Source organism: Lactuca serriola, chromosome 2, assembly GCF_051521515.1.
Source record: "Lactuca serriola cultivar US96UC23 chromosome 2, Lser_US96UC23_V15, whole genome shotgun sequence".
NCBI classification, from domain to species: Eukaryota; Viridiplantae; Streptophyta; class Magnoliopsida; order Asterales; family Asteraceae; genus Lactuca; species Lactuca serriola.
This window is the reverse complement of record NC_136409.1, coordinates 21,372,607-21,397,561: the sequence shown is the minus strand read 5'-3', so window position 1 is coordinate 21,397,561 and position 24,955 is coordinate 21,372,607. Positions and strand designations below refer to the sequence as shown.

Sequence of the window (24,955 nt, the reverse complement as noted above, 5' to 3'; positions counted from 1 at the left end):
TGTCACACCAAAGGACCAGGCTTCTCGGGGGTGGTCGGTAGAGGTAGGGGACGACAGAAAACCAACTGGAAGGAATAGGGAGGAGAGTAGTGAAGAATGTCGAGTTAATGAGAATTGAAGAACCACAACAGTTCAAGCATAACTGGGGGTACAACAAGTTTGAAGGGAGTAAGTGGGGGTACAACAAGTTTTAAGGGACCATCCATCGGGAACCAGATCCATCAGGATTGTTCGAGGTTCATGATAATACATGATACACGGAAAACCAGGAGGAGACGGGGTATCGGGGTAATAGGGTACCAAGGTTTGCAATGATGGATTTTCTTGTATATGAGGGTAAAATTGACCCGATAGAGTGGCTTCAAAAGTGCAAAGATTTCTTTGAAGAACAACAAACCCCTACTGATGCTTGGGTTAGGCAAGCAACATTTGCTCTTCAGGGACGTGCCAGCGGTTGGTATCACAACCTCAGGAGAATGAGAGACAGATTGAATTGGTATGAATTTTCAGAAGAGTGTAAAATCCGGTTCGGTCCACCTATGTGCATGAACCCACTAGGTGAGTTAACTCGCTTAAACCAGTTTCGGAATACTAGAAGACTATTGTGAGAAGTTTGAGTCTCTTTTTAGCCGAACCAATGACGTCACACCCGAACAGAGCATTTGGCACTTCTGTGCTGGGTTGTCGAGTGTCATCCGGTATGAGGTGGAATATGCAACGCTGACTACCTTGTATTTTGCCATGAATTTAGCAAGACAAATTGAAGTTAAGGTGTCAGAGGAAGGCCGAATTAGGAGCTTTGGAGCCCCACCAGTAGGTGGAAACGAAACACTAGGAGGGATTAAAAACCGAGAAACCACCGGAAACATTGCTATACCAAGAAACTCTACTTGGAAACGCCTTACAGCCCCCGAGATGGCTGAAAGGAGAGCTAAAGGACTCTACTTCAACTGTGATGAGACGTTTTCGGCAGGATACAAGTGCTCTAAATTGTTTTGCATCATTCTAACAGATGATGATGAGGTAGGGGCAGAGGTAATCGTACCAGAAATTTCGCTAAATGCTATTACGTGCACTACAAGTGACAAGACCTTCCAAGTACAGGCAGTTGTTACCCAATGGTGGCAAAATGGCGAGCAACGGGGTAAGTCATAAGTTACACATGACGGTCCAAGGGTATGAATTCTCGGGTGATTTCTTTTCCATTCCATTAGAAGGATTTGATATTGTTTTAGGCATACATTGGCTTAAAAGGTTGGGCTCTATATTATAGGATTTTTACAGGTAGAGAGATGGCTTTCAAAGTTAATAATAGGCTGATTAAATGGCATGGTGAATCCCCAGAGCTAGTCACACTAACCGCCCAGGGTTCATCGGGTGATTTGGCACCCGACTTTGATGACCTACTTGGCTCTTTTGCAGATATATTTGAAAAACCTCAAGGGCTTCCACCCTCTCGTCCTTGTGACCAACATATCTGACTTCATAATGGTACCGAACCTATTGCAGTCCGCCCTTACCGCTACCCCTACCTTCTTAAGGATGAAACTGAAAAGCAATGTGATGAGATGCTCCAAAATGGTACCATCAGACCCACCCAATCTCCATTTTCTTCACCGATTCCTTTGGTAAAAAAACATGATGGCTCATGGAGATTTTACATAGATTATCGGGAATTAAACTCGAAAACGGTCAAAGATAAATTTCCCATTCCAGTGGTAAAAGAGCTCCTTGATGAATTACACGGAGCAACTTTCTTTTCAAATTTGGATTTGGCCTCAGGCTACCATCAGGTTCGCATGGCAGCCACTGACATCGAGAAAACAACATTCTGCACCCATCACAGACACTTTGAGTTTCTTGTAATGCCATTTGGCCTATCGAATGCGCCATCGACATTTCAGAGTTTAATGAATGATGATTTCCGCCATCAACTTCGTAAGTATGTCTTAGTTTTTTTAATGAAATTTTGATTTACAGTAAAATAGGAACATAACATTATCGTCATCTTCAAACTGTCTTTGGGTTGCTGCGTGCTCATTCTCTATTTCTAAAAAAATCAAAGTGTTCATTTGGTTACAAAGAGGTGGCGTATTTGGGCCATATAATTCACCAAGATGGCGTTTATATTAACCAGAGTAAAATCCAAGTGATACAAGAATGGCCTAAACCACACAACATTCAAACCTTACGAGGATTCCTTGGCTTGACGGGGTTTTATCGCAAATTTATTCGCGATTATGGCATTATTGCTACACCATTGAACGACATGCTTAGACGAAATTGGTTTGTTTGGAGTGATGAATCCGACACAACCTTCACATTCCTAAAACAAGCATTATCAGAATCACCCGTTCTCGCATTACCCAAATTTACTACTACCTTTATAGTGGAATGTGATGCCTCGGGTAGTGGGGTAGGCGTGGTTCTCCAACAACATAACCACCCAATTGCATTTTTCAGCCATAATCTTGCAAATCGACACCATAAGCTTCCATCATATGAGCGGGAGTTGATTGTTTTGGCCAAAGAAGTCACTTATTGGCGTCCGTATTTGTGGGGTCGTCATTTTATGATCAAAACGGATCATTATAGCTTGAAGTTTTGGGTGGAACAACGCATTACCACATCACCACAACAACATTGGGTTAGTATGCTTCTTGGGTTTGATTTTGAAGTTGAGTATCGGGCCAGGGCACTGAACCGGGCAGCCGACGCCTTATCAAGACAGGAGGAAGATAGTCAACAAGGTGACTTATACACGATAGAACATGTCTACACCGATTTTTACCGGCTGTCCGGACCAAAATTAAAAAATCAGCCGTCCTTAGTGAATTGCGTGACCGAATTTTAGCAAGGGAAGAAAATGTCGAGTGGTCGGTGGTGAACGACCTGATTCTCTACGAAGGAAGGACGTATTTACAACCAACATCCTCGCTAATTGAATTGGTTCTTTCAGGTATTCATGATTTTACACATGAAGGAAATCAAAAAACTATGGAATGCATTCGATGGGAATTCTATTGGAAGGGTTGGAAGAAAAGGATTCAAGACTATATTCGCCATTGTCTCTTATGCGAACGAAACAAATGGGAAACACTATAACCAGCTGGTCTCTTACAACCCCTGCCCATTCCGACGAGCATTTGGGCTGATGTGTCCATGGATTTTGTGGAAGCTCTTCTGAACGTTTCGGGTAAATCAGTACTTTTACTCATGGTAGACCGTTTCTATAAATATGCCCATTTTTTTCCACTAGGACACCTGTATACGGTTGAATCTGTGGCCCGAGTTTTTTTTTTTTCTGAAATCGTTCGCCTGCATGGTCTTCCCGAAACCATAGTGTCTGATCGTGACAAAGTCTTCCAGAGTGCGTTTTGGAAGAATTTATTTCGTTTATCAGGGACAAAACTATCTTTTTCAACAGCTTATCACCCACAGAGTGATGGCCAAACTGAGGTTGTTAATCGAATAATCGAAATGTACTTTAGATGTTTAACTGGGGATAGGCCTCGTCGGTGGCTGATGTGGTTACCATGGTCTGAGTATTGTTATAATACCTCTTATCACACGGCTCTCAAAACCACACCTTTCAAGCTCGTCTATGGAAGAGATCCACCTCGTTTATTGAACTATGATGGAGGGCATTCTAAGGTAGAGGCAGTCGACCAAGCTTTAATCGATCGTCTGTCATTTTTACAAGAAGCCACCATGCGTCTCTTAGAGGCACAACAACGCATGAAGTCAGCATATGATGAGCATCATCGAGCATTGGAGTTTCAAGTGGGGGATTGGGTGTGGCTGAAATTGCAGCCATAAAGGCAATGGACAGTTTCAAAGGCAACTTTCAACAAGCTGTCTCCAAAGTTTTATGGGCCCTACGAAATAGTGGAACGAATTAGGGTGGTTGCGTATCGTTGGCCTTTACTAGAAGGGAGTCGTATCCACAATGTTTTGCATGTTTCCTTGCTAAAATAGCTTCATGGGTCTTCACCAACTGTAGTTACTGAATTACTGTCACAACTAGCACTTTTAGCTAGGAAATTTCGTCCTCAGGTAAGCAAGGACTATTGTGAGACTTGTACTAAGGAGCCATAAAGTGTTAGAATGCAAATCTCTCCAAGTATAGTGAATATCTCCCAAATCTCTCCAAGCGTGTGAAATATCTCCCAAATCTCTCTATGTATAGTAAATCTCTCCCAAATCTCTCCAAGAATAGTGAATCTCTCCCAAATCTCTCTAAGTGTGCGAAATCTCTCCAAGAATAGTGAATCTCTCCAAAATCACTCTAAGTATGTGAAATCTCTCCAAGTATGGTGAATCTATCCCAAATCTCTCCAAGAATAGTGAATCTCTCCCAAATCTCTCTAAATGTGTGAAATCTCTCCAAGAATAGTGAATCTCTCCCAAATCTCTCTAAGTATGCGAAATCTCTCCAAGTATGGTGAATCTCTCCCAAATCTTTCCAAGAAAAGTGAATCTCTCCCAAATCTCCCTAAGTATGTGAAATCTCTTCAAGGAAAGTAATTCTCTCCCAAATCTCCCTAAGTATGCAAAATCTCTCCAAGAATAGTGAATCTCTCCCAAATCTCTCGACATATCTCAAATCTCTCTAAATACCTTCCTTAGTCGAAAACAGATCAAAACCGGAAGAGGAAACCCCAAAAGGAACCTCTTGGTCCGAACTCCTCTTGGTGCTGAACCTCTTGGTCCGGATACCTTCTTAGGAACCGGGAAGGCTCTCACCTTCGGAACTCCCTTGCTTCAGATCTCCTAACTGCTCCGGAAGGTTTGAATCCGGAAGGCTTCGCATGACTTGTTTCGGACATCTAGCCGCCTCGCATCGTCTGTCCGGACTTACCTGATCTCGCACCCGACTCCTGAAGTGAGCATTGGCTTCGGAACTTGTCCAGCGCCTTCGGAAACTACCCAGTAGCTTCGAAATTGACCCAAATGACTCCGGAAATTAGAAGCTAACTCCGGAATCCTTCATATGCATCTCGGACCCTCGCAGGAACAAACCCTTACTCCGGATTTTAATTGTTTTCGGAATTTTTCACCATTTTAAGAAATTTTGACGCCGGAAATTACACCAAACTTGTATTTTTCCTATCTTAAACCCCTTAGACCCCTATTATATGCTAAAATTAATTATTTTAAGCATATACTTCATAAAAACAAATGGTTGGGATTTAGGAAAACCTAATCGTAAATCAAGAAAAGGACAAAAGGATTGATTTTGTGATTTGATGAAATTCCTCATTTCCCATGCAAATCACAGTACTCCATGCTTTACCCACCAAATATCCATGCATGGACCACCAGATACCCATGTACCAAAGATTCCTCCCTTTTCCTTATACTCCAAAGCTACCACAGTGAGGGAGTTTAGACTCCACTTTCTCTCTCACTTTTCCTCATTTTCACTCAAAAACTCATCCTCAAGCAAAAAACAAAGGATCTTGTTGAAAGGAAATTTCTCAACTTCTTCCTGAGAAATTTTAAGGAAATCATCCCTCCCACGGTAGATCCTCATCTCAGCCAAGAGTTAATGCTTGAGATCTTCACTCCATAACTCCAAAAAAATCCTCAACTAACTCAAGGTGAGCTTCATACCCCACCTTTTTCCATGTTTTAATGTTTTTGGAGGAGAGTACAAGTCAAATCTTGCCTAAACTCTTAAATGATTACATATATACGTCAGTTTGTATGTGTGCCAAATATTATTAAATTATTATTTAGTAATATACACATGAACGAAGGATTTCTAAATTTCACAAAGAACAGAGGATACTTTGAACAAAAGAGCCTCCCAACTATAGAGTGTGTCCAAATCTAGGCTTTCATGTCTAAAGATAAAAAGTTATAAAAGGGATCTTACTAAGTGGACACCATTTCTAGTGTTTTTTCGAAAATAGAAACTTTGTGAATATTTTGCAAACTATCAGGGTGTATTTTATAAATATTCAACATACAAGTTTGCGTCCAAAAAATATACAAGTAGAGCCTTTATGACAGAAATATTTGCATGTCATAAACTGTTGTCATAAAACCTCCAAGGACACAAGTAATGTTCTATATGTCATAAAACAGAAAATGCTTGTTATAAGCGGCAGTTATAAATTTATACAAATTATAACTTGACACCTTTTCTTTTGACTAAAATGACTCATTTTTCAATAAACGAAAAGGAACGAACACAAGCGTCTAGTTAACGAGCACAATCAACGATATGGAACAAGAACGTTATTTCTATTCAATAAATACGATTTTCATTATTTATCTAACAAATAATGAATCTCTAACGATTGCTCAAAAGGTTGTTAATATTCTAGTCAGACATATCTCAAAAGTACCTAAATATAAAAATATTAGTGTACATCCAAGTCCTGTAAGGAGTTATAGCCAGATTCTCCTGGAGGGAGAGCGGGAATTTGTGTATAGATCTATACGGGGTTGACACCCCGCACCTTCGCTGTTCGCAACAGCTAGACAGGCCAGTCTAGGGTGACAAATGTCTTTTCCAAACCGAGGGCGCCTGAGAAACGCCAAAACAGGCACTCCGTCATGATTAGTATGGTTATAAGGACTCACTAGAATATGTTATATTAACTAGAAATTTATGTAAGGAAAACCTCATAAATAAATTTTGGCACATTGTTTTAACAGTCCTACACATGATAAGTGATGGTCCGCATTTGTTGTGTTGACTGTCCTTCTTCATCACGTAGAATGTCCACAATATCCATGTTGATACTTTCTCCTAACAAGTATAAAGTCGTAATACTGCTATTTTACAAATTAAAAAGCATAGGAATCTATAGAAAACGATTTTCTACGATTTCGATAACGATAAACTAGAACTTACGAATATTTTATAGTGGAAAATATAGGATTTTCTGGAGAAAATGATTTTCTACGATTTCGATAATGATAAACCAGAACTTACAAATATTTTATAGCAGAAAATATAGGATTTTCTGGAGAGAACGATTTTTCTACGATTTCGATAACGATAAACTAAAACGCACAATCAATTTTACTCGATAAGAGGAACAAGGTTTTCAACCTTATCTCTTTTTGAAAATAAGGGATTTTTCTTGAAACAGTTGATCGTTACCATTCGAAAGAACTATTCTCAAACACAACTCGCTTTTGCAAATCACGCTACTTTTCAGAATCACTCCTTATAGGGATGAACAAAAGTAATGACATACACACATATATCAATGATTTTCAAGGCAAGACTTCAAACGATTTTATAGAAAATAGCTGATTTTCTGAATGTACAACGAGAACGATTCTAAACAATTGTAAACGGTTTTATACAAAAATGCTTATGAACTCACCAACTTTTTAGTTGACGTTTTTCATAACGACTTGTATTCTCAGGGATCGAGTATGCAGGAAACAAGGGACACTGATGCAAGATGATTTAGCTGTAGTTTGGATTCTTCTCTACTTATGATCTTTTGTGTAACTCGAAGAACAAATAGAATATGTAAAGAAAGTAAGTTTGTTATCTCAATGTATGATGTTTGGATTGCTCTGTTTCATTTATATTCAACTTTGATGATACTACACAATGAAGTCACCTGCCTCCGGACGTTTCCACTGTCTGGTCCGGCGGTGTGACAGATTGGTATCAGAGCATTGTTTATAGTGAATTGGTATATCGAGCCATACGAGATATACAACTATACATACAATGTGACTAAAACAAACTCTGTCTAAAAGTATACTTTAAGAAGATACGTATTTATAAAAGTATACATAATTACTAACCCAGTATCATAACGAGAAGAAACCAAAAGTAACTAAAGGTTGAACACTACATTCAAACCTGGGAAGTTATGTAATCGTATCTGGGATCAATAAAGCCTAATCAACTATATTTATTTGAGATATGACCAACATGTGCTTGGGAGTGATGGTGGTGTTGCAACAAACCTAAAACCTACGAACTATGAGTACAAGAGAATACTAGAATGGAACATCAAGTTTAAATAATATAGGAGTATTTTAGGATACTATAAACCCCTCCCACACCTAACTTTCCCCATATATCTCGTACCTCGATTTTCGCACAAACTAGTAGTTGAAATTCCTCACCAAGACTTCTACTACCCTGTCACGGTAAATTACGAATAGGGAACGAGAGAACAAAAGAAGGCCAAGAGGAAAATCCAGAAATGGATCCTAAGAGATACCTAGAGATGAACTGTGAAAGGGAGAATTCCGATTAAGAACCCAACAAGGATAAAAGCGCCAAGGAAACCCTTGATAAGCTTTGCCCAACTGAGAGTAAACCCAAGACCCTTTCACCTCTCTCTTTCCAGATACGTAAACACCCCATATAGGTGCTCCTGGGATAAACATACCTAGAAACAAAACGATACCCACGCAAAAAAGAGTTTAGCAATTGAGTCCTACCCGATTTAGGGTGCATCTCCACAAAAGACAATCTGATCCACAATCGACACGCACGGAACTCCGATAGCCAACACCCTCACGAATCAGATGGCCATTTGGAGACCACCGCTCATAGAAATCGAGGCTAGGACAGCGTTAATAGTGTAAGGAATACAAAACGTGCACCCTTAATATAAGTGGAATGGCCAAGCACTTTGTGCGCCAAAAGAGGATCGCCACACTACTCGCTTTAGGTTCATAATGCCTTTAATCGCAACCAGTAGTAGTTAACCAAGAGGAGTACATCCTCCAAAAATCCATACAACCAAACCCGTTAACCATATTGCTAGCTATGTGCTATGACGACGGACTTTATGTCAAACAATGCATGTTCCCACCCTCCACCATAACTGCATCAAGGGGATGCAGGTTGAACCGATTAAAACCAGTACGTTAGGATTATACGAGTAAACTCACTTGGAACTAACTACGAGTATTCACAAGCTCACTTTTTGTGTGCAACAGAGTTATGTCTTCTCATGAAGGTAACTAGCACCCCGACCATGTGCCAGTTCTACGAATAGACTCTGCCACTTTCCAATCCACTGTAACAGCGGCTGTGACAGCCGTCATGGCATACTTCAATACCAATGATACAAACGAAGTTGGAAACAGTGTCGGTAACTCCAACCGTAACAACAACCAAAGAAACCAACAAAGAACATCTCACCCATGCACGCAAAGACCTAAACCTAAGAACAAGAAATGAAAGTTCAGGAACGAAAAAGGAGTCAGTTCGACTTAGAGGTTTACTAAAAGGAAACAAGCGGGATCAGTCCCTACCCATACTAATCCTACTCCTCCCACATCGAGACAATCATACCTTGGGAACAATCCACCCTGCAACAAGTGCAATTACCACCATTGGGGAGCCTACCAAACATTTTGTTGCAAAAGGTGCAACAAGATGGGGCACATCTCCCGCTATTGTAGGGCCCTGGCCCCATGCATCACCCCAATTCCCAACTCAGAAGTAAGTCAAGTTTGTCATCAGTGTGGTGCAACAGGACATTTCAAGAGAAGTTGTCCAACAGAGATGACTAACGAAGGAGTCAACGACTATTCAGGAGTTGTCGACAAGAAACCCTACCGAGATTTTCGGTATGTTTCGAACGATCAACTTTATGTAACAAATTTTCACAGAAAGGTCTTGAAATTTAAAACATAATCAGAGTGTATTTCCCCATTCGAGAGAATCCGTAAATCTCAAAGAAGCAAGAGAATTCTTACTAATGGACCAGGAATGGTTCCATATGAACGATGGTATCGTATTAGTTAGGATTCCATAAACTAAGAACGTGCGATTCCGCATCAGTTTCCTGTCCCTGGTCTAAATGTTGATTAGGACAGAACCCCAAGTGAATTACCGTTTCACAATCCTATGTATGTGCGGTTAGGCCACATTCATCTATAGTGGAAAGACTTGGCAGAAGTCGGATTACAAATTCCCTTCACTTATAACAAGCACCCTCGTGTCACCAAGAACACCTAACAAGTAGAAACAAGATAGATCCAATTGTAACAACGAAAACGAAACTACCAACGATAAGAACACGAACACTAAAACACCTAACAAGTAAAAACGAGATAGACCCAATGGTAACAACGAAAACGAAACTAGCAACGATAAGAACACGAACACTAGAACACCTAACAAGTAGAAACGAGATAGACCCATTGGTAACAACGAAAACAAAACTGGTAACGATAAGAACACGAACACTAGAACTCCTAACAAGCAGAAATGAGATAGACCCAATGGTAACAACGAAAACGAAACTAGCAACGATAAGAACACGAACACTAGAACACCTAATAAGTAGAAACGAGATAGACCCAATGGTGAATACGAAAACGAAACTAGTAACGATAAGAACCGAACACTAGAACACATAACAACCAGAAACGAGATAGATCCAATGGTAACAACAAAAATAAAACTAGTAACGATAAGAACACGAACACTAGAACTCCTAACAAGTAGAAACGAGATAGACCCAATGGTAACAATGAAAACAAAACAAGTAATGATAGTAGCTTGAATATAAAACACCTGTCATTCCTAACAACCAATACTCCTCAAATCGATGTAACAACAAGGAGTCCGACGTCATCAGCGAACACGGATAGGCTTGATTCTCACCTTACAAACCTCGAGCTCTGCAAATCGACTTTTTTTATTGTGAAATCAAATAACAGAACTTGTACAGTTGCTAACGACGAAATCCCTATCAACCAAAAGCCTAAGTTATAACGTAAAAAATACCACGCCCTTCCTTTGCCCCAGCAAAGATTTAAAATCAAGGAGCAAATGGCATAAACAGGGATCCAAAAAGCTTCCAACATTCCTCCAGAGATTCCCAAAATCTCTTAGAAATCCTCAACCATGTGCTAAGTAGAGATAAATGATGGGTTTTGAGCATTCTAACACTTCCTAAGTGTACATGCAACCCTAATAACCTTGAATCTATGTTTTCTCTATATACATGCAAAATTCTTTTTCAAGATTACTTCCTAACTAGCATGGCATGGGGAATAAATAAAATATAAAACTAGTAGAAATACATACCTTGATGTTGCTTGGATTCCTTCAAGACATTGTGAGCCTAGCACCCCAAATGTTGTGCCTCAAATGCTTCACACAACACCACAAAACTTGGAATAACTTGAGAGAATACTTCTAGCACTCAAAATTGGTTAAGCCCTCTCTAGTAATACTAGGTTATAATTTTGCTAGCCAAATCGTTCCTTTTATAGTGGTGTCACAATTAGGGTTTCATTAAGAAGACCCATAATTGTCATGACTCTTCATTTCTCATGACCCATGGGTTTGTAACTCCCATGGACTATCCATGGAGCTCCAAATGGTTACATCCATAACCCATAAACCATGGATCATTAATCCACCATAAAAGAATTGATGATTGTCATAATCAACCCTATATATTTAATTAGTCTCACTTTGGTCACCAATTTAATACTAGATTAATATTTGATTAATACTAATTAAATAACTCTATTATTAATATATTAGAACTTATAATATATTAATAATCATAAGTGCCATATTCTCTTATTTAGTCTATCCAAGTATTGCAATGCCATGCAACATAAATGGACCATGTCAGGTCAGTTCAAGTACATACCAAATAAAGTTATGGACTTAGACACTATATCCAACAATAAAATCACTCCTAGAATCACCTTAATGACCAAACACCCAACACCACTTAGCACGGTCACAAGAACAAATGATGTTTGACCATAAGATCGGCATATTATGTAAAGGAAACATCAAACCCAATCCCTAAACACAGGAAGCACTTGTCTAACTCATAAGGGGAGAAAAACGAAATCCCCATAGGCACCACCGGCTACGATTAAGCCAAACAAATCCCATCCTCAAGGATCAATACTCCCTACCCCGAATCGGAGACACGATTAATCAACAGCAAGGAACTGGCAAAGGCTGATCTACCATTAGGTTGGAAAGACCCTACGGAGAAAACTCCCAAGATAATCTAAGACTCATAAGGTCAAATATATCACGCAAACTCAACCTTGGTGACCATAGTACCAACTCTTAAGACCTAGAAAACTCTACTTCTAGGACACCAAGATCCCGATTCCTAGAATACCATTCAAAAGGTCTCGCCAAGAAAGGGTCCGGTAACTCATAGTCTTTGATTAACCAAAGACCCAGGTTAGGATATTTCTCCTTCCATGTGTTCAACACTCACAAGTGTCAGACCACTGATACTCTAGAAAATTTCACCTGTTGTGGTCAAGGTAAACACGAACCCATACCCCAAAGAGAAGCATGTGTAATGGACATTGACAAGTTTGGATGGCCACTTGCTTCTAATCGAGTATTCATATGACAACAACTACCACTCTAGCATAAGAGTTCCACCCCTCGAGGCCCTGTGTGGCCAGAGGTGTAGATCATCCTCTGTTAGGCTAAGATGGGAGATACCCAGCCGACAAGATGACAAACGCCCAATAACACACTCACTAGACCCGAGATTACTCGAGAAACCACATGAAGGATAGTAAAAACCCAAACACGACCTCAAAAATCAACAAAGGAACTATGTAGATCACACCTTAAAACCTTGGAATCCTAAGTAGGGGATAAAGGTATTCATAAAAGATCTTCCCTCACGGAAGGACGACCAGATTTGAAAGGAAAGGTAAACTAACTCCCCGATGCACCATACCATTCGAGATCCTCGCACGGATCAGCCCGGTAGCCTAACAACTCTAATTACCCTCCGAGTTTAGTAACGCACGCCCTGTGTTCCATGTATCGAACCTAGAAAGTGTCTATCGGACAACCCTCTCAGTCCCACTAGACAAGACTAAGGCGAATTAGAACCTCCTAATCATTGATCCGCCTATAGAGACAATAAAGAGAAAGTTAAGAACACAAATGCAAAGCCACATCCCGATGGTGAAGGTTCAAGGGAAACGCTAAGTGTGAACCGGTATTCACTTGGGAACATGAGGACCAAATAAATCAAAAGTACCCTCACCTATTTTCGCATTCAAAACCCTACCCTTCAAAAGAATTTCGGGACGAAATTCCCTTTAACGGGGGGATGATGTCACAACTAGGACTTTTGGCTAGGAAATTCCGTCCTCAGGTAAGCAAGGACTATTGTGAGACTTGTGCTAACACACCTAAGTGTTTAATATGAGTTCCTAAGGAGCCATAAAGTGCTAGAATGCAAATCTCTCCAAGTATAGTGAATCTCTCCCAAATCTCTCCAAGAGTGTGAAATCTCTCCCAAATCTCTCTAAGTATAGTAAATCTCTCCCACATCTCTCCAAGAATAGTGAATCTCTCCCAAATCTCTCTAAGTGTGCGAAATCTCTCCAAGAATAGTGAATCTCTCCCAAATCTCTCAAAGTATGCGAAATCTCTCCAAGTATGGTGAATCTCTCCCAAATCTCTCCAAGAATAGTGAATCTCTCCCAAATCTCTCTAAGTGTGCGAAATCTCTCTAAGAATAGTGAATCTCTCCCAAATCTCTCTAAGTATGCGAAATCTCTCCAAGTATGGTGAATCTCTCCTAAATCTCTCCAAGAAAAGTGAATCTCTCCCAAATCTCCCTAAGTATGCAAAATCTCTCCAAGAAAAGTGAATCTCTCCCAAATCTCCCTAAGTATGTGAAATCTCTCCAAGAATAGTGAATCTCTCCCAAATCTCTAAAAGTATGTGAAATGTCTCCCAAATCTCTCCACGTATCTCAAATCTCTCTCAAATCTCTCTAAATACCTTCCTTAGTCGAAAATAGCTCAAAACCGGAAGAGGAAACCCCAAAAGGAACCTCTTGGTCCGGAACCCTCTTGTTCCGGACACCTTCTTAGGAACCGGGAAGTCTCTCACCTTCGGAACTCCCTTGCTTCAGATCTCCTCACTACTCCAGAAGGTTTGAATCCAGAAGGCATCACATGACTTGCTTCGGACATCTAGCCGCCCCGCATCCTCGGTCCGGACTTAGCTGATCTCGCACCCGACTCCTGAAGTGAGCATTGGCTTCGGAACTTGTCCAGTGCCTTCAGAAACTACCCAGTAGCTTCGGAATTGACCCAAATGACTTCGGAATTAGAAGCTGACTCTGGAATCCTTCTTAATGATCTCGGACCCTCGCAGGAACAAACCCTCACTCCGGATTTTCGTTGTTTTCGGACTTTTTCACCATTGTAAGATATTTTGACGCTGGAAATTACATCAAACTTGTATTTTTCCTATCCTAAACCCCTTAGTCCCCTATTTTATGCTAAAATTAATTATTTTAAGCATATTCTTCATAAAAACAAATGGTTGGGATTTAGGAAAACCTTATCCTAAATTAAGAAAAGGACAAAAGGATTGACTTTGTGATTTGATGAAATTCCTCATTTTCCATGCAAATCACAGTACTCCATGCTTAATTACCCACCAAATATCCATGCATGGACCACCAGATATGTGACATCCCCAAAATCACGGCCAGAAAAGACCGATTTTCATTTATGCTTTTTAAAATAATTTCAGAGTAAATCCTTTTGATTTAAAAGTGTTGCGGAATTTGTTCGCAAAACAAAACATGATAAAATAATATTTATCAAAGCATTTCATCAAGAGATGCATTTTCATTATATAATCAAAACTCGGGATGTCATGTTCCGATATAGACCATAAAGCATAAACGATAACATTACAAGTCATTCAACAAATATATACATATACAGACTTGTAAACAAAACAGCTTGATGATTCAACCATCTTATGCCTTCGCGCCACTACCTGTAATACAAATAAAACTGAGTGGGTCAGGCTTGGGAGCCTGGTGAGCATATAGGGTTTTCAACCTACAATAAATAAGTTATATTTAATTTCACCAACTAATCACTATCCCGATTACCCATTCCCGTTATCCTCACTTTACGTCCCTAAAATAACATCTATCTCAAGGGACCTAATCTAGGATTTTCATCGGGACGGACATCACTGCGAAGGGGTTTCCTCAACAATAGATATCCTAAAGGCAACCATGAGGGGGATAGAGTACACCAGTGAACACATCGTTCACAACACCTACAGGTTATGAACATGCTAGCGTTCCACTGGACTGTCTAGAAAGAGTCCGTGGTCGTTATCCATACTCCGTTGAATAACTAGATCAACAACAACAACAACATCGAGGCCTCTCATCTGTTTATTACACACCAACTATCTACCCATGTTTTACCCAACATATTAGTAGATAAAATATATATTCTCATACATAGTTTAAAACTTGTATATCATTTTCATTCAATATATATTCCACATAACAGATAAGGCATACCACATAACACGTATTTCATAGAAAAACAATTCAAATCTATGAGATAGAATAAAGTGAATATCCATTCACGCATACAATCACAAAATATACACATAACAAGTATATCGTATAAATAACTTCATAGTTACTCGTTAGAAGAAAGTAACTACACCCTCCCACATATAAACCACAATTTACTTAATACACTCAAACCGCACTTGTATTATTATCGTGTTTATGAAAGGTAGTATACACTCACTTGATCAGAAGACGATCGGACAGCACTACGACTTGCAGAAGTAGAAATCCACAGCAGATCTGGAAGATCTCCACAAAAATCGAACTTCTTGCGGGCAGAGCTTCGGCTCGGGAACCACACTTCTCGGGATCTTCGGGATCTCAGGACTTGCCTCGGGGCTCGAGAATAATACCGGGGCTTCGGGGTATTTCTGGCATGCAAAATGATGCAAAACGGGAGAGAGAAGAGAAGAAATTGGCAAAAGACTCGGCTGCCTTCGGATCCTATTATAGGAGGCTGGAGCCTCGGAGTACGCGGGGTGTACTGGCCTCCGAAGTCGTCACTGCATGCGTCATCCGAAATGTCGACACTCTTCGGAGTACGCTAGGCGTACGTCGGATCGGACCGCTGACTCCTCCTCGGATAATACCGGAATTAAAGATTAAAAATAATTACAAATTATTTAATAAACTTTGGAAATGCATATCTTCTTCATACGAACTCCATTTTCGACGTTCTTTATATCCACGCGAAGGTGAGACTACGCTCTACAACTTTCGTTTAGACTCCGTCGGCTAATTTTGAATTTATTTTTATTATTTATTTTTAATAGGCCGCGACAGAAAAACTTCGTTATAAATTCATAACTTCTTCGTTTGACGTCCGTTCTCGCCTAACTTTTTATCGCTTCGATACCAACAACGAGACCTTCGATCCTCGTTTAAAATGCTTCGGCTAAAAACCGCTCGATCTCAAATCGAGAATTTCAGGCTGCATACCGCTAAGTCGAAACTTCGATAAATCATAACTTCCTCATACGAAGTCAGATTTGGGCGTTCTATATATATTCGGAAACCTCGTTTCAACTACTACAACATTATCCAAAGATATCAAGTTCATTTTACACTTAAATTTTGACGCTTAATTTTTATTCTTAATTAATCAGATCACATAATTAAGCAATTAAGCACAAAACACATAATGCTCAAATAATACATTCTTACATTGTTAAAATGGCAAACCGGAAACACAGGCGTTACAAGATACCCATGTACCAAAGATTCATCCCTTTTCCTTATACTCCAAAGCAACGACAGTGAGGGAGTTTAGACTCCACTTTCTCTCTCACTTTTCCCCATTTTCTCTCAAAAACTCATCTTCAAGCAAGAATAGAGGATCTTGCTGAAAGGAAATTTCTCAACTTCTTCGTGAGAAATTTTAAGGAAAACATCCCTCCCAGTGAAGTTCCTCATCTCAGCCAAGAGTTAAAGCTTGAGATCTTCACTCCATAACTCCAAACAACTCCTCAACTAACTTAAGGTGAGCTTCATACCCCACCTTTTTCCATGTTTTAATGTTTTTGGGGGAGAGTACAAGTCAAATCTTGCCTAAACTCTTAAATGATTACATATATACGTATGTTTGTATGTGTGTGAAATATTATTAAATTATTATTTAGTAATATACTCACGAACGAAGGATTTATAAATTTCACAAAGAACAGAGGATACTTTGAACAAAAGAGCCTCCCAACTACTGAGTGTGTCCAACTTAACCCCTTTATTAATGCTTTCATGTCTAAAGATAAAAAGTTATAAAAGGGATCTTACTAAGTGGACACCATTTCTAGTGCTTTTTCGAAAGTAGAAACTTTGTGAATATTTTGCAAACTATCAGGGTGTATTTTATAAATATTCAACATACAAGTTTGCGTCCAGAAAATATACAAGCAGAGCTTTTATGACAGAAATATTTGCATGTCATAAACTGCTGTCATAAAACCTCCAAGAACACAAGTAATGTTCTATATGTCATAAAACAGAAAATGCTTGTCATAAGCGGCAGTTAGAAATTTATACAAATTATAATTTGACACTTTTTCTTTTGACTAAAATGAGTCATTTTCCAATAAACGAAAAGGAACGAACACAAGCACCTAGTTAACAAGCACAATCAACGATATGGAACGAGAACGATATTTCTATTCAATAAGTACGATTTTCATTATTTATCTAACAAATAATGAATCTCTAACGATTGCTCAAAAGGATGTTAATATTCTAGTCAGACAAATCTCAAAAGTACCTAAATATAAAAATATTAGTGTACGTCTAAGTCCTATAAGGAGTTATAGCCATAGTCTCCTGGAAAGAGAGCGGGAATTTGTGTATAGATCTATACGGGATTGACACCCCGCACCTTCGCTGTTCGCTACAGCTGGACAGGCCAGTTTAGGGTGACAAATATCTTTTCCAAACCGAGGGCGCCTGAGAAACGCCAAAACAAGAACTCCGTCATGATTAGTATGGTTATAACTACTCACTATAATATGTTATATTAACTAGAAATTTTTGTAAGGAAAACCTCATAAATAAATTTTGGCACGTTGTGTTGACTGTCCTACACATGATAAGTGATGGTCCGCATTTGTTGTGTTGACTGTCCTTCTTCATCACGTAAAATGTCCACAATAGCCATGTTGATACTTTCTCCTAACAAGTATAAAGTCGTAATACTGCTATTTTATAAATTAAAAAGCATAGGACTCTATAGAAAACGATTTTCTACGATTTCGATAACGATAACTAGAACTTACGAATATTTTATAGTGGAAAATATAGGATTTTCTGGAGAAAACGATTTTCTACGATTTCGATAACGATAAACCAAAACTTACGAAATTTTTATAGCAGAAAAATATAGGATTTTCTGGAGAGAACGATTTTTCTACAATTTCGATAACAATAAACTAAAACACACACTTAATTTTACTCAATAAGAGGAACAAGGTTTTCAACCATATCTCCTTTTGAAAATAAGGGATTTTTCTTGTACGGTTGATCATTACTATTCGAAAGAATTATTCTCGGACACAACTCGCTTTTGCAAATCACGCTACTTTTCAAAATCACTCCTTATAGGGATGAACAAAAGTAATGTCATACACACATATATCCACATTTTTCAAGGCAGGACCTCAAACGATTTTATAGAAAGTAGCTGATTTTTTGAAAGTAGAACGAGAATGATTCTAAACAATTGTAAACGGTTTTATACAAAAATGGTTATGAACTCACCAACTTTTTAGTTGACGCAGTTTGGATTCTTTTCTACTTATGTATCTTTTGTGTAACTCAAAGAACAAATACAATATGTAAACAATGTAAGTTTGTTTTCTCAATGTATGATGTTTGGATTCCTCTGTTTCATTTATATTCAATTGTTATGATACTGCACAATGAAGTCACCCACCTCCGGACGTTTCCACCGTCTGGTCCGGGGGTGTGACAGATTGATATCAGAGCATTGTTTATAGTGAACTGGTATATCAAGCCATACGAGATATACAACTATAAATACAATGGGACTACAAACAAACTCTGTCTAAAAGTATACCTTAAGAAGATAAGTATTTATAAAAGTATACACAATTACTAACCCAGTATCATAACGAGAAGAAACCAAAAGTAATTAAAGGTTGAACACTACAGTCAAAACTGGGCAGTTATGTAATCGTATCTGGGATCAATATAGCCTGATCAACTATATTTATTTCAGATATGACCAACATGTGCTTGCGAGTGATGGTGGTGTTGCAACAAACCTAAAATCTACCAACTATGAGTACAAGAGACTACTAGAATCGAACATCAAGTTTAAAAATACTATAGGGATACCTGGAGATGAATTACGAATGAGGCAACGAGAGACCAAAAGAAGGCCAAGAGTAAAATCCAGAAATGGATCCTAAGGGATACCTGGAGATGAATTATGAAAGGGAGAATTCCGATTAAGAACCCAACAAGGATAAAAGTGCCAAGGAAACCCTTGATAAGCTTTGCCCAACTGAGAGTAAACCTGAGACCCTTTCACCTCTCTCTTCCCAGATACGTAAACACCCCATATAGGTACTCCTGGGATAAACATACCTAGAAACAAAACGATACCCACACAAAAAAGAGTTCCATAATTGACTCCTACCCGGTTTAGGGTGCATCTCAACAAAAGACAATCTGATCCACAATCCACACGCACCGAACTCTGATAGCCAACACCCTTACGAATCAAATGGCCATTTGGAGACCACAACTCATAGAAATCTAGGCTAGGACAGCCTTAATAGTGTAAGGAACACAAAAAGGGCACACTTAATATAAGTGGAATGGCGAAGCACTTTGTGTGCCAAAAGAGGATCGCCACACTACTCGCTTTAGGTTCATAATGCCTTTAATTGCAACCAGTAGTAGTTAACCAACAGCAGTACATCCTCCAAAAATCCATACAACCAAACCCGTTAACCATATTGCTAGCTATGTGCTATGACGATGGACTTTACGTCAGACAATACATGTTCCCACCCTCCACCATAACTGCATCATGGGGATGCAGGTTGAACCGATTAAGACCAGTACGTTAGGATTATACAAGTAAACTCACTTGGAACTAACTACAAGTACTCACAAGCTCACTTTTCATGTGCAACAGAGTTATGTCTTCTCATGAAGGTAACTAGCACCCCAACCATGCGCCAATCCTGCGAATAGACTCCGTCACTTTCCAATCCACTGTAACAGCAGCTGTGACAGCTGTCATGGCATACTTCAATACCAATGATACAAACGAAGTTGGAAACAGTGTCGGAACTCCAACCGTAACAACAACAAAAGAAACCAACAAAGAACAACTCACCAATGCACGCAAAGACCTAAACCTAAGAACAAGAAATGAAAGTTCAGGAACGAAAAAGGAGTCAGTTCAACTCAGAGGCTTACTAAAAGGAAACAAGCGGGATTAGTCCCTATGCATACTAAACCTACTCCTCCCCCATCGAGACAATCATACCTTGGGAAAAATCCACCGTGCAACAAGTGCAATTACCACCATTGGGGAGCCTACCAATTTTTTTTTTTTTTTGCAAAAGGTGCAACAAGATGGGGCACATCTCCTGCTATTGTAGGGACCCAACCCCATGCGTCACCCCAATTCCCAACTCAGAAGTAAGTCAAGTTTGTCACCAATGTGGTGCAACATGACATTTCAAGAGAAATTGTCCAATAGAGATGACTAACGAAGGAGTCAACGACTAGATAGGAGTTGTCGACAAGAAACCCTACCGAGATTTTTGGTACGTTTCGAACGATCAACTTTATGTAATGAATTTTCACAGAAAGGTCTTGAAAATTTAAAAAATAATCAAAAAGTGTTTCCGCATTCGAGAGAATCTGTAAATCACGAAGAAGCTAGAGAATCCTTACAAATGGACCAGGAATGATTCCATATGAATGATGGTATCATATTAGTTAGGATTCCATAAATTAAGAACGTGCGATTCCGTATCATTTTCCTGTCACTGGTCTAAATGTTGATTAGGACAGAACCCCAAGTGAATTACCTTTTTACAATCCGAAGTATGTGCGGTTAGGCCACATTCATCTATAGTGGAAGGACTTGGCAGAAGTCGGATTACGAATTCCCTTGATTTATAACAAACACCCTCGTGTCGCCAAGAACACCTAACAAGCAGAAACAAGATAGATCCAATGGTAACAACGAAAATGAAACTAGCAACGATAAGAACACGAACACTAGATCACCTAACAAGTAGAAATGAGATCGACCCGTTGGTACCAACGAAAACAAAACTGGTAACGATAAGAACACGAACACTAGAACTCCTAACAAGCAGAAACGAGATAGACCAACTGGTAACAACGAAAACGAAACTAGCAATGATAAGAACACGAACACTAGAAGTCCTAACAAGTAGAAATGAGATAGACCCAATGGTGAATACGAAAACGAAACTAGTAACAATATGAACACGAACACTAGAACACATAACAAGCAGAAACGAGATAGATCCAATGGTAACAACGAAAACAAAACTAGTAACGATGAGAACACGATTAATCAACAACAAGGAACTGGCAAAGGCTGATCTACCATTAGGTTGGAAAGACCCTAGGGAGAAAACTCCCAAGATAATCTAAGACTCATAAGGTCAACTATATCACACAAACTCAACCTTGGTAACCATAGTACCAACTCTTAAGACCTAGAAAACTTTACTTCTGGGACACCAGGATCCCAATTCCTAGAATACCATTCAAAAGGTCTCGACAAGAAAGGGCCCAGTAACTCATAGTCTCTGATTAACTAAAGACCCAGGTTAGGATATTTCTCCTTCCATGTGTTCGACACTCACAAGTGTCAGACCACCGAAACTCTAGAAAATTTCACCTGTCGTGGTCAAGGTAAACACGAACCCATACCCCGAAGAGAAGCATGTGTAGTGGAAATTGACAAGGTTGGATGCCTACTTGCTTCTAATTGAGTATTCATATGAAAACAACTACCACTCGAGCATAGGACATGCACCCCTCGAGGCCCTGTGTGGCCAGAGGTGCAGATCATCCTCTGTTAGGCTAAGATTGGAGATACCCAGCCGACAAGATGACAAACGCCCAATAACACACTCACTAGACCCGAGATTACTCGATAAACCACATGAAGGATAGTAAAAACTCAAACACAACCTCAAAAATCAACAAAGGAACTATGTAGATCACACCTTAAAACCCTGGAATCGCAAGTAGGGGATCAAGGTATTCTTAAAAGATCTTCCCTCACGGAAGGACGACCTAATTTGAAAGGAAAGGTAAAGTAACTCCCCGATGCACCAGACCATTCGAGATCCTCGCACGGATTAGCCCGGTAGCCTAACAACTCTAATTACCCTCCGAGTTTAGTAACGCACACCCTGCATTCCATGTATCGAACCTAGAAAGTGTGTATCGGACAACCCTCCCTGTCCCACTAGACAAGACTAAGGCGAATTAGAACCTTCTAATCATTGATCCGCCTATAGAGACAATAAACGAGAAAGCTAAGAACACAAATGCAAAGCCACATCCCGATGGTGAAGGTTCAAGGGAAACGCTAGGCGTAAACCGATATTCACTTGGGAATGTGAGGAACAAATAAATCAAAAGTACCCTCACCTATTTTTGCATTCATAACCCTACCCTTCGAAAGAATTGCGGGACGAAATTCCCTTTAACGGGGGGATGATGTTACAACTAGCACTTTTGGCTAGGAAATTCCGTCCTCAGGTAAGCAAGGACTATTGTGAGACTTGTGCTAACACACCTAAGTGTTTAATATGAGTTCCTAAGGAGCCATAAAGTGCTTGAATGCAAATCTCTCCAAGTATAGTGAATCTCTCCCAAATCTCTCCAAGCGTGTGAAATCTCTCCAAAATCTATCTAAGTATTGTAAATCTCTCCCACATCTCTCCAAGAATAGTGAATCTCTCCCAAATCTCTCTAAGTGTGAGAAATCTCTCCAAGAATAGTGAATCTCTACCAAATCTCTCTAATTATGCGAAATCTCTCCAAGTATGGTGAGTCTCTCCCAAATCTCTCCAAGAATAGTGAATCTCTCCCACATCTCTCTAAGTGTGCGAAATCTCTCTATGAATAGTGAATCTCTCCTAAATCTCTCTAAGTGTGCGAAATCTCTCTAAGAATAGTGAATCTCTCCCAAATCTCTCTAAGTATGCGAAATCTCTCCAAGTATGGTGAATCTCTCACAAAACTCTCCAAGAAAAGTGAATCTCTCCCAAATCTTCCTAAGTATGCCAAATCTCTCCAAGAAAAGTGAATATCTCCCAAATCTCCCTAAGTATGCGAAATCTCTCCATGAATAGTGAATCTCTCCCAAATCTCTCAAAGTATGTGAAATCTCTCCCAAATCTCTCCACGTATCTCAAATCTCTCTAAATACCTTCCTTAGTCGAAAACAGCTCAAAACCGGAAGAGGAAACCCCAAAAGGAACCTCTTGGTCCGGACTCCTCTTTGTCCGGAACCCTCTTAGTCCGGACACCTTCTTAGGAACCGGGAAGGCTCTCACCTTCGGAACTCCCTTGTTTCGGATCTCCTCACTACTCGAGAAGGTTTGAATCCAGAAGGCTTCACATAACTTGCTTCGGACATCTAGTCGCCTCGCATCGTCTGTCCGGACTTACCTGATCTCACACCCGACTCCGAAAGTGAGCATTGGTTTCGGAACTTGTCCAGCGCCTTCGGAAACTACCCAGTAGCTGCGGAATTGACCCAAATGACTCCGGAAATTAGAAGCTGACTCCGGAATCCTTCTTATGCATCTCGGACCCTCGCAGGAACAAACCCTCACTCCGGATTTAAGGTCTTCATTTCAAGCTTAAGATCTGGTATAAGCTCTTTCCTCCTTTGTGTTGGATAGATTTTTCCTTTGGTTGTTAAGTTAGGGCTTGTATCAGCATTTTGATGCGGTTTTGGGTGCATCCATAACCTTTCTCGAGTTACTCTTTAGATTTGGACCTTGTGAGGTCCAGAGAACAAGAAAGTAGGAAGCCATGAGTGAGTAACCTTGGAGCTTTGAAGCTATGAAGCTTTAATGGAGTCATAATGGTATATAGAGCAATATACACCATGAATGAACCCCAAGTTTAGACCTTTATGTGACTTTTGGATGCTAGAAGGCCAGATCTATGGGTTAGAGTTCCGGATCTGACTTTAGAAGGCCATTTGAGTAATGCAATGGAGACGACTCGCCGAGTCTATGAGATGACTCGACGAGTCGGATCAGATTTTCCCCGCGATTCGTGACCCAACGATAACCGTCGATTTAGGAGGTTAACTCGACGAGACATGTGAGGCCTTAGAAGGATTCAGACGATACGCTTGAAATCGCCGAGTCACACTAGTGCACTCGGCAAGTCTGGTCAATATTGGACTGTTGACTGGAGTTGACTTCAGTTGACCTTAGGGTTTGGTCAAACTGATTAAGAGAGGTCAGGAAAGTGTGGAATGGTCTTCTACCCATTTTCTAGGAATGAGAATGTAAGGAGTGTCTTAATTAGAAATTTAATCCTTGTAATAGTCGGAGGCTAGATCGAGGAGTTCGGGCACCATATTTTTACTAGGTATATTATCAGGTGAGTCTTCTAACTATACCTTCCTTGAGTGGTAAGGTTATGTGCGACCAGTGGGTCTCATGTGTATGTGCTGTGTATTGAGAGTTCCTGCTATTTGTTGTGACATGCTTACTATGTATTATATTGAGATGCTGAGTTGAGGGACCAGAGGGTCCATCAGAGTTGTGGGGCCGGAGGGTCCCCCTGAGACACATTGACTAGAGGGTCTTTTGTGCATAGCCTCAAGTGGCTGCTCTCTGTGTGTGGTATTTTAGGGAACTCACTAATCTTTATGCTTACCGTGTTATGTGTTATGTGTTTCAAGTAGTTCTTAGGATCGCTGCAAGGCACCGACATGATTGTACACACTGGCGGGAGATTGTTTTTATGATTATGGGATTGTGTTGTACTTGTTGACATTTGAGACATATGTGATTTGGTGAATTATGAAATGAGTTTTAATTGTGTTA

General features: G+C 39.9%; 1 protein-coding gene across 1 annotated transcript; it reads left to right on the top strand.

Annotated features, from left to right (window-relative positions):
- Positions 1-314: 314 nt before the first annotated feature.
- On the top strand, positions 315-3,819 carry LOC145089049 (uncharacterized). The gene is made up of 6 exons (XM_079027549.1): positions 315-496; positions 582-1,144; positions 1,285-1,464; positions 1,510-1,938; positions 2,085-2,750; positions 3,428-3,819. Exons 1-6 carry the CDS (start codon positions 315-317, stop codon positions 3,817-3,819), a joined length of 2,412 nt encoding a protein of 803 aa, XP_078883675.1.
- Positions 3,820-24,955: the final 21,136 nt, after the last annotated feature.

Coding starts and splice junctions, on each gene's coding strand:
- LOC145089049 (XM_079027549.1), top strand. CDS start 315: ATGGATTTTCTTGTATATGAGGGTAAAATTGACCCGATAGAGTGGCTT. Junction 1,939..2,084: donor TGATTTCCGCCATCAACTTC/GTAAGTATGTCT, acceptor TTGGTTACAAAG/AGGTGGCGTATTTGGGCCAT. Junction 2,751..3,427: donor GGAGGAAGATAGTCAACAAG/GTGACTTATACA, acceptor CTTTTTCAACAG/CTTATCACCCACAGAGTGAT.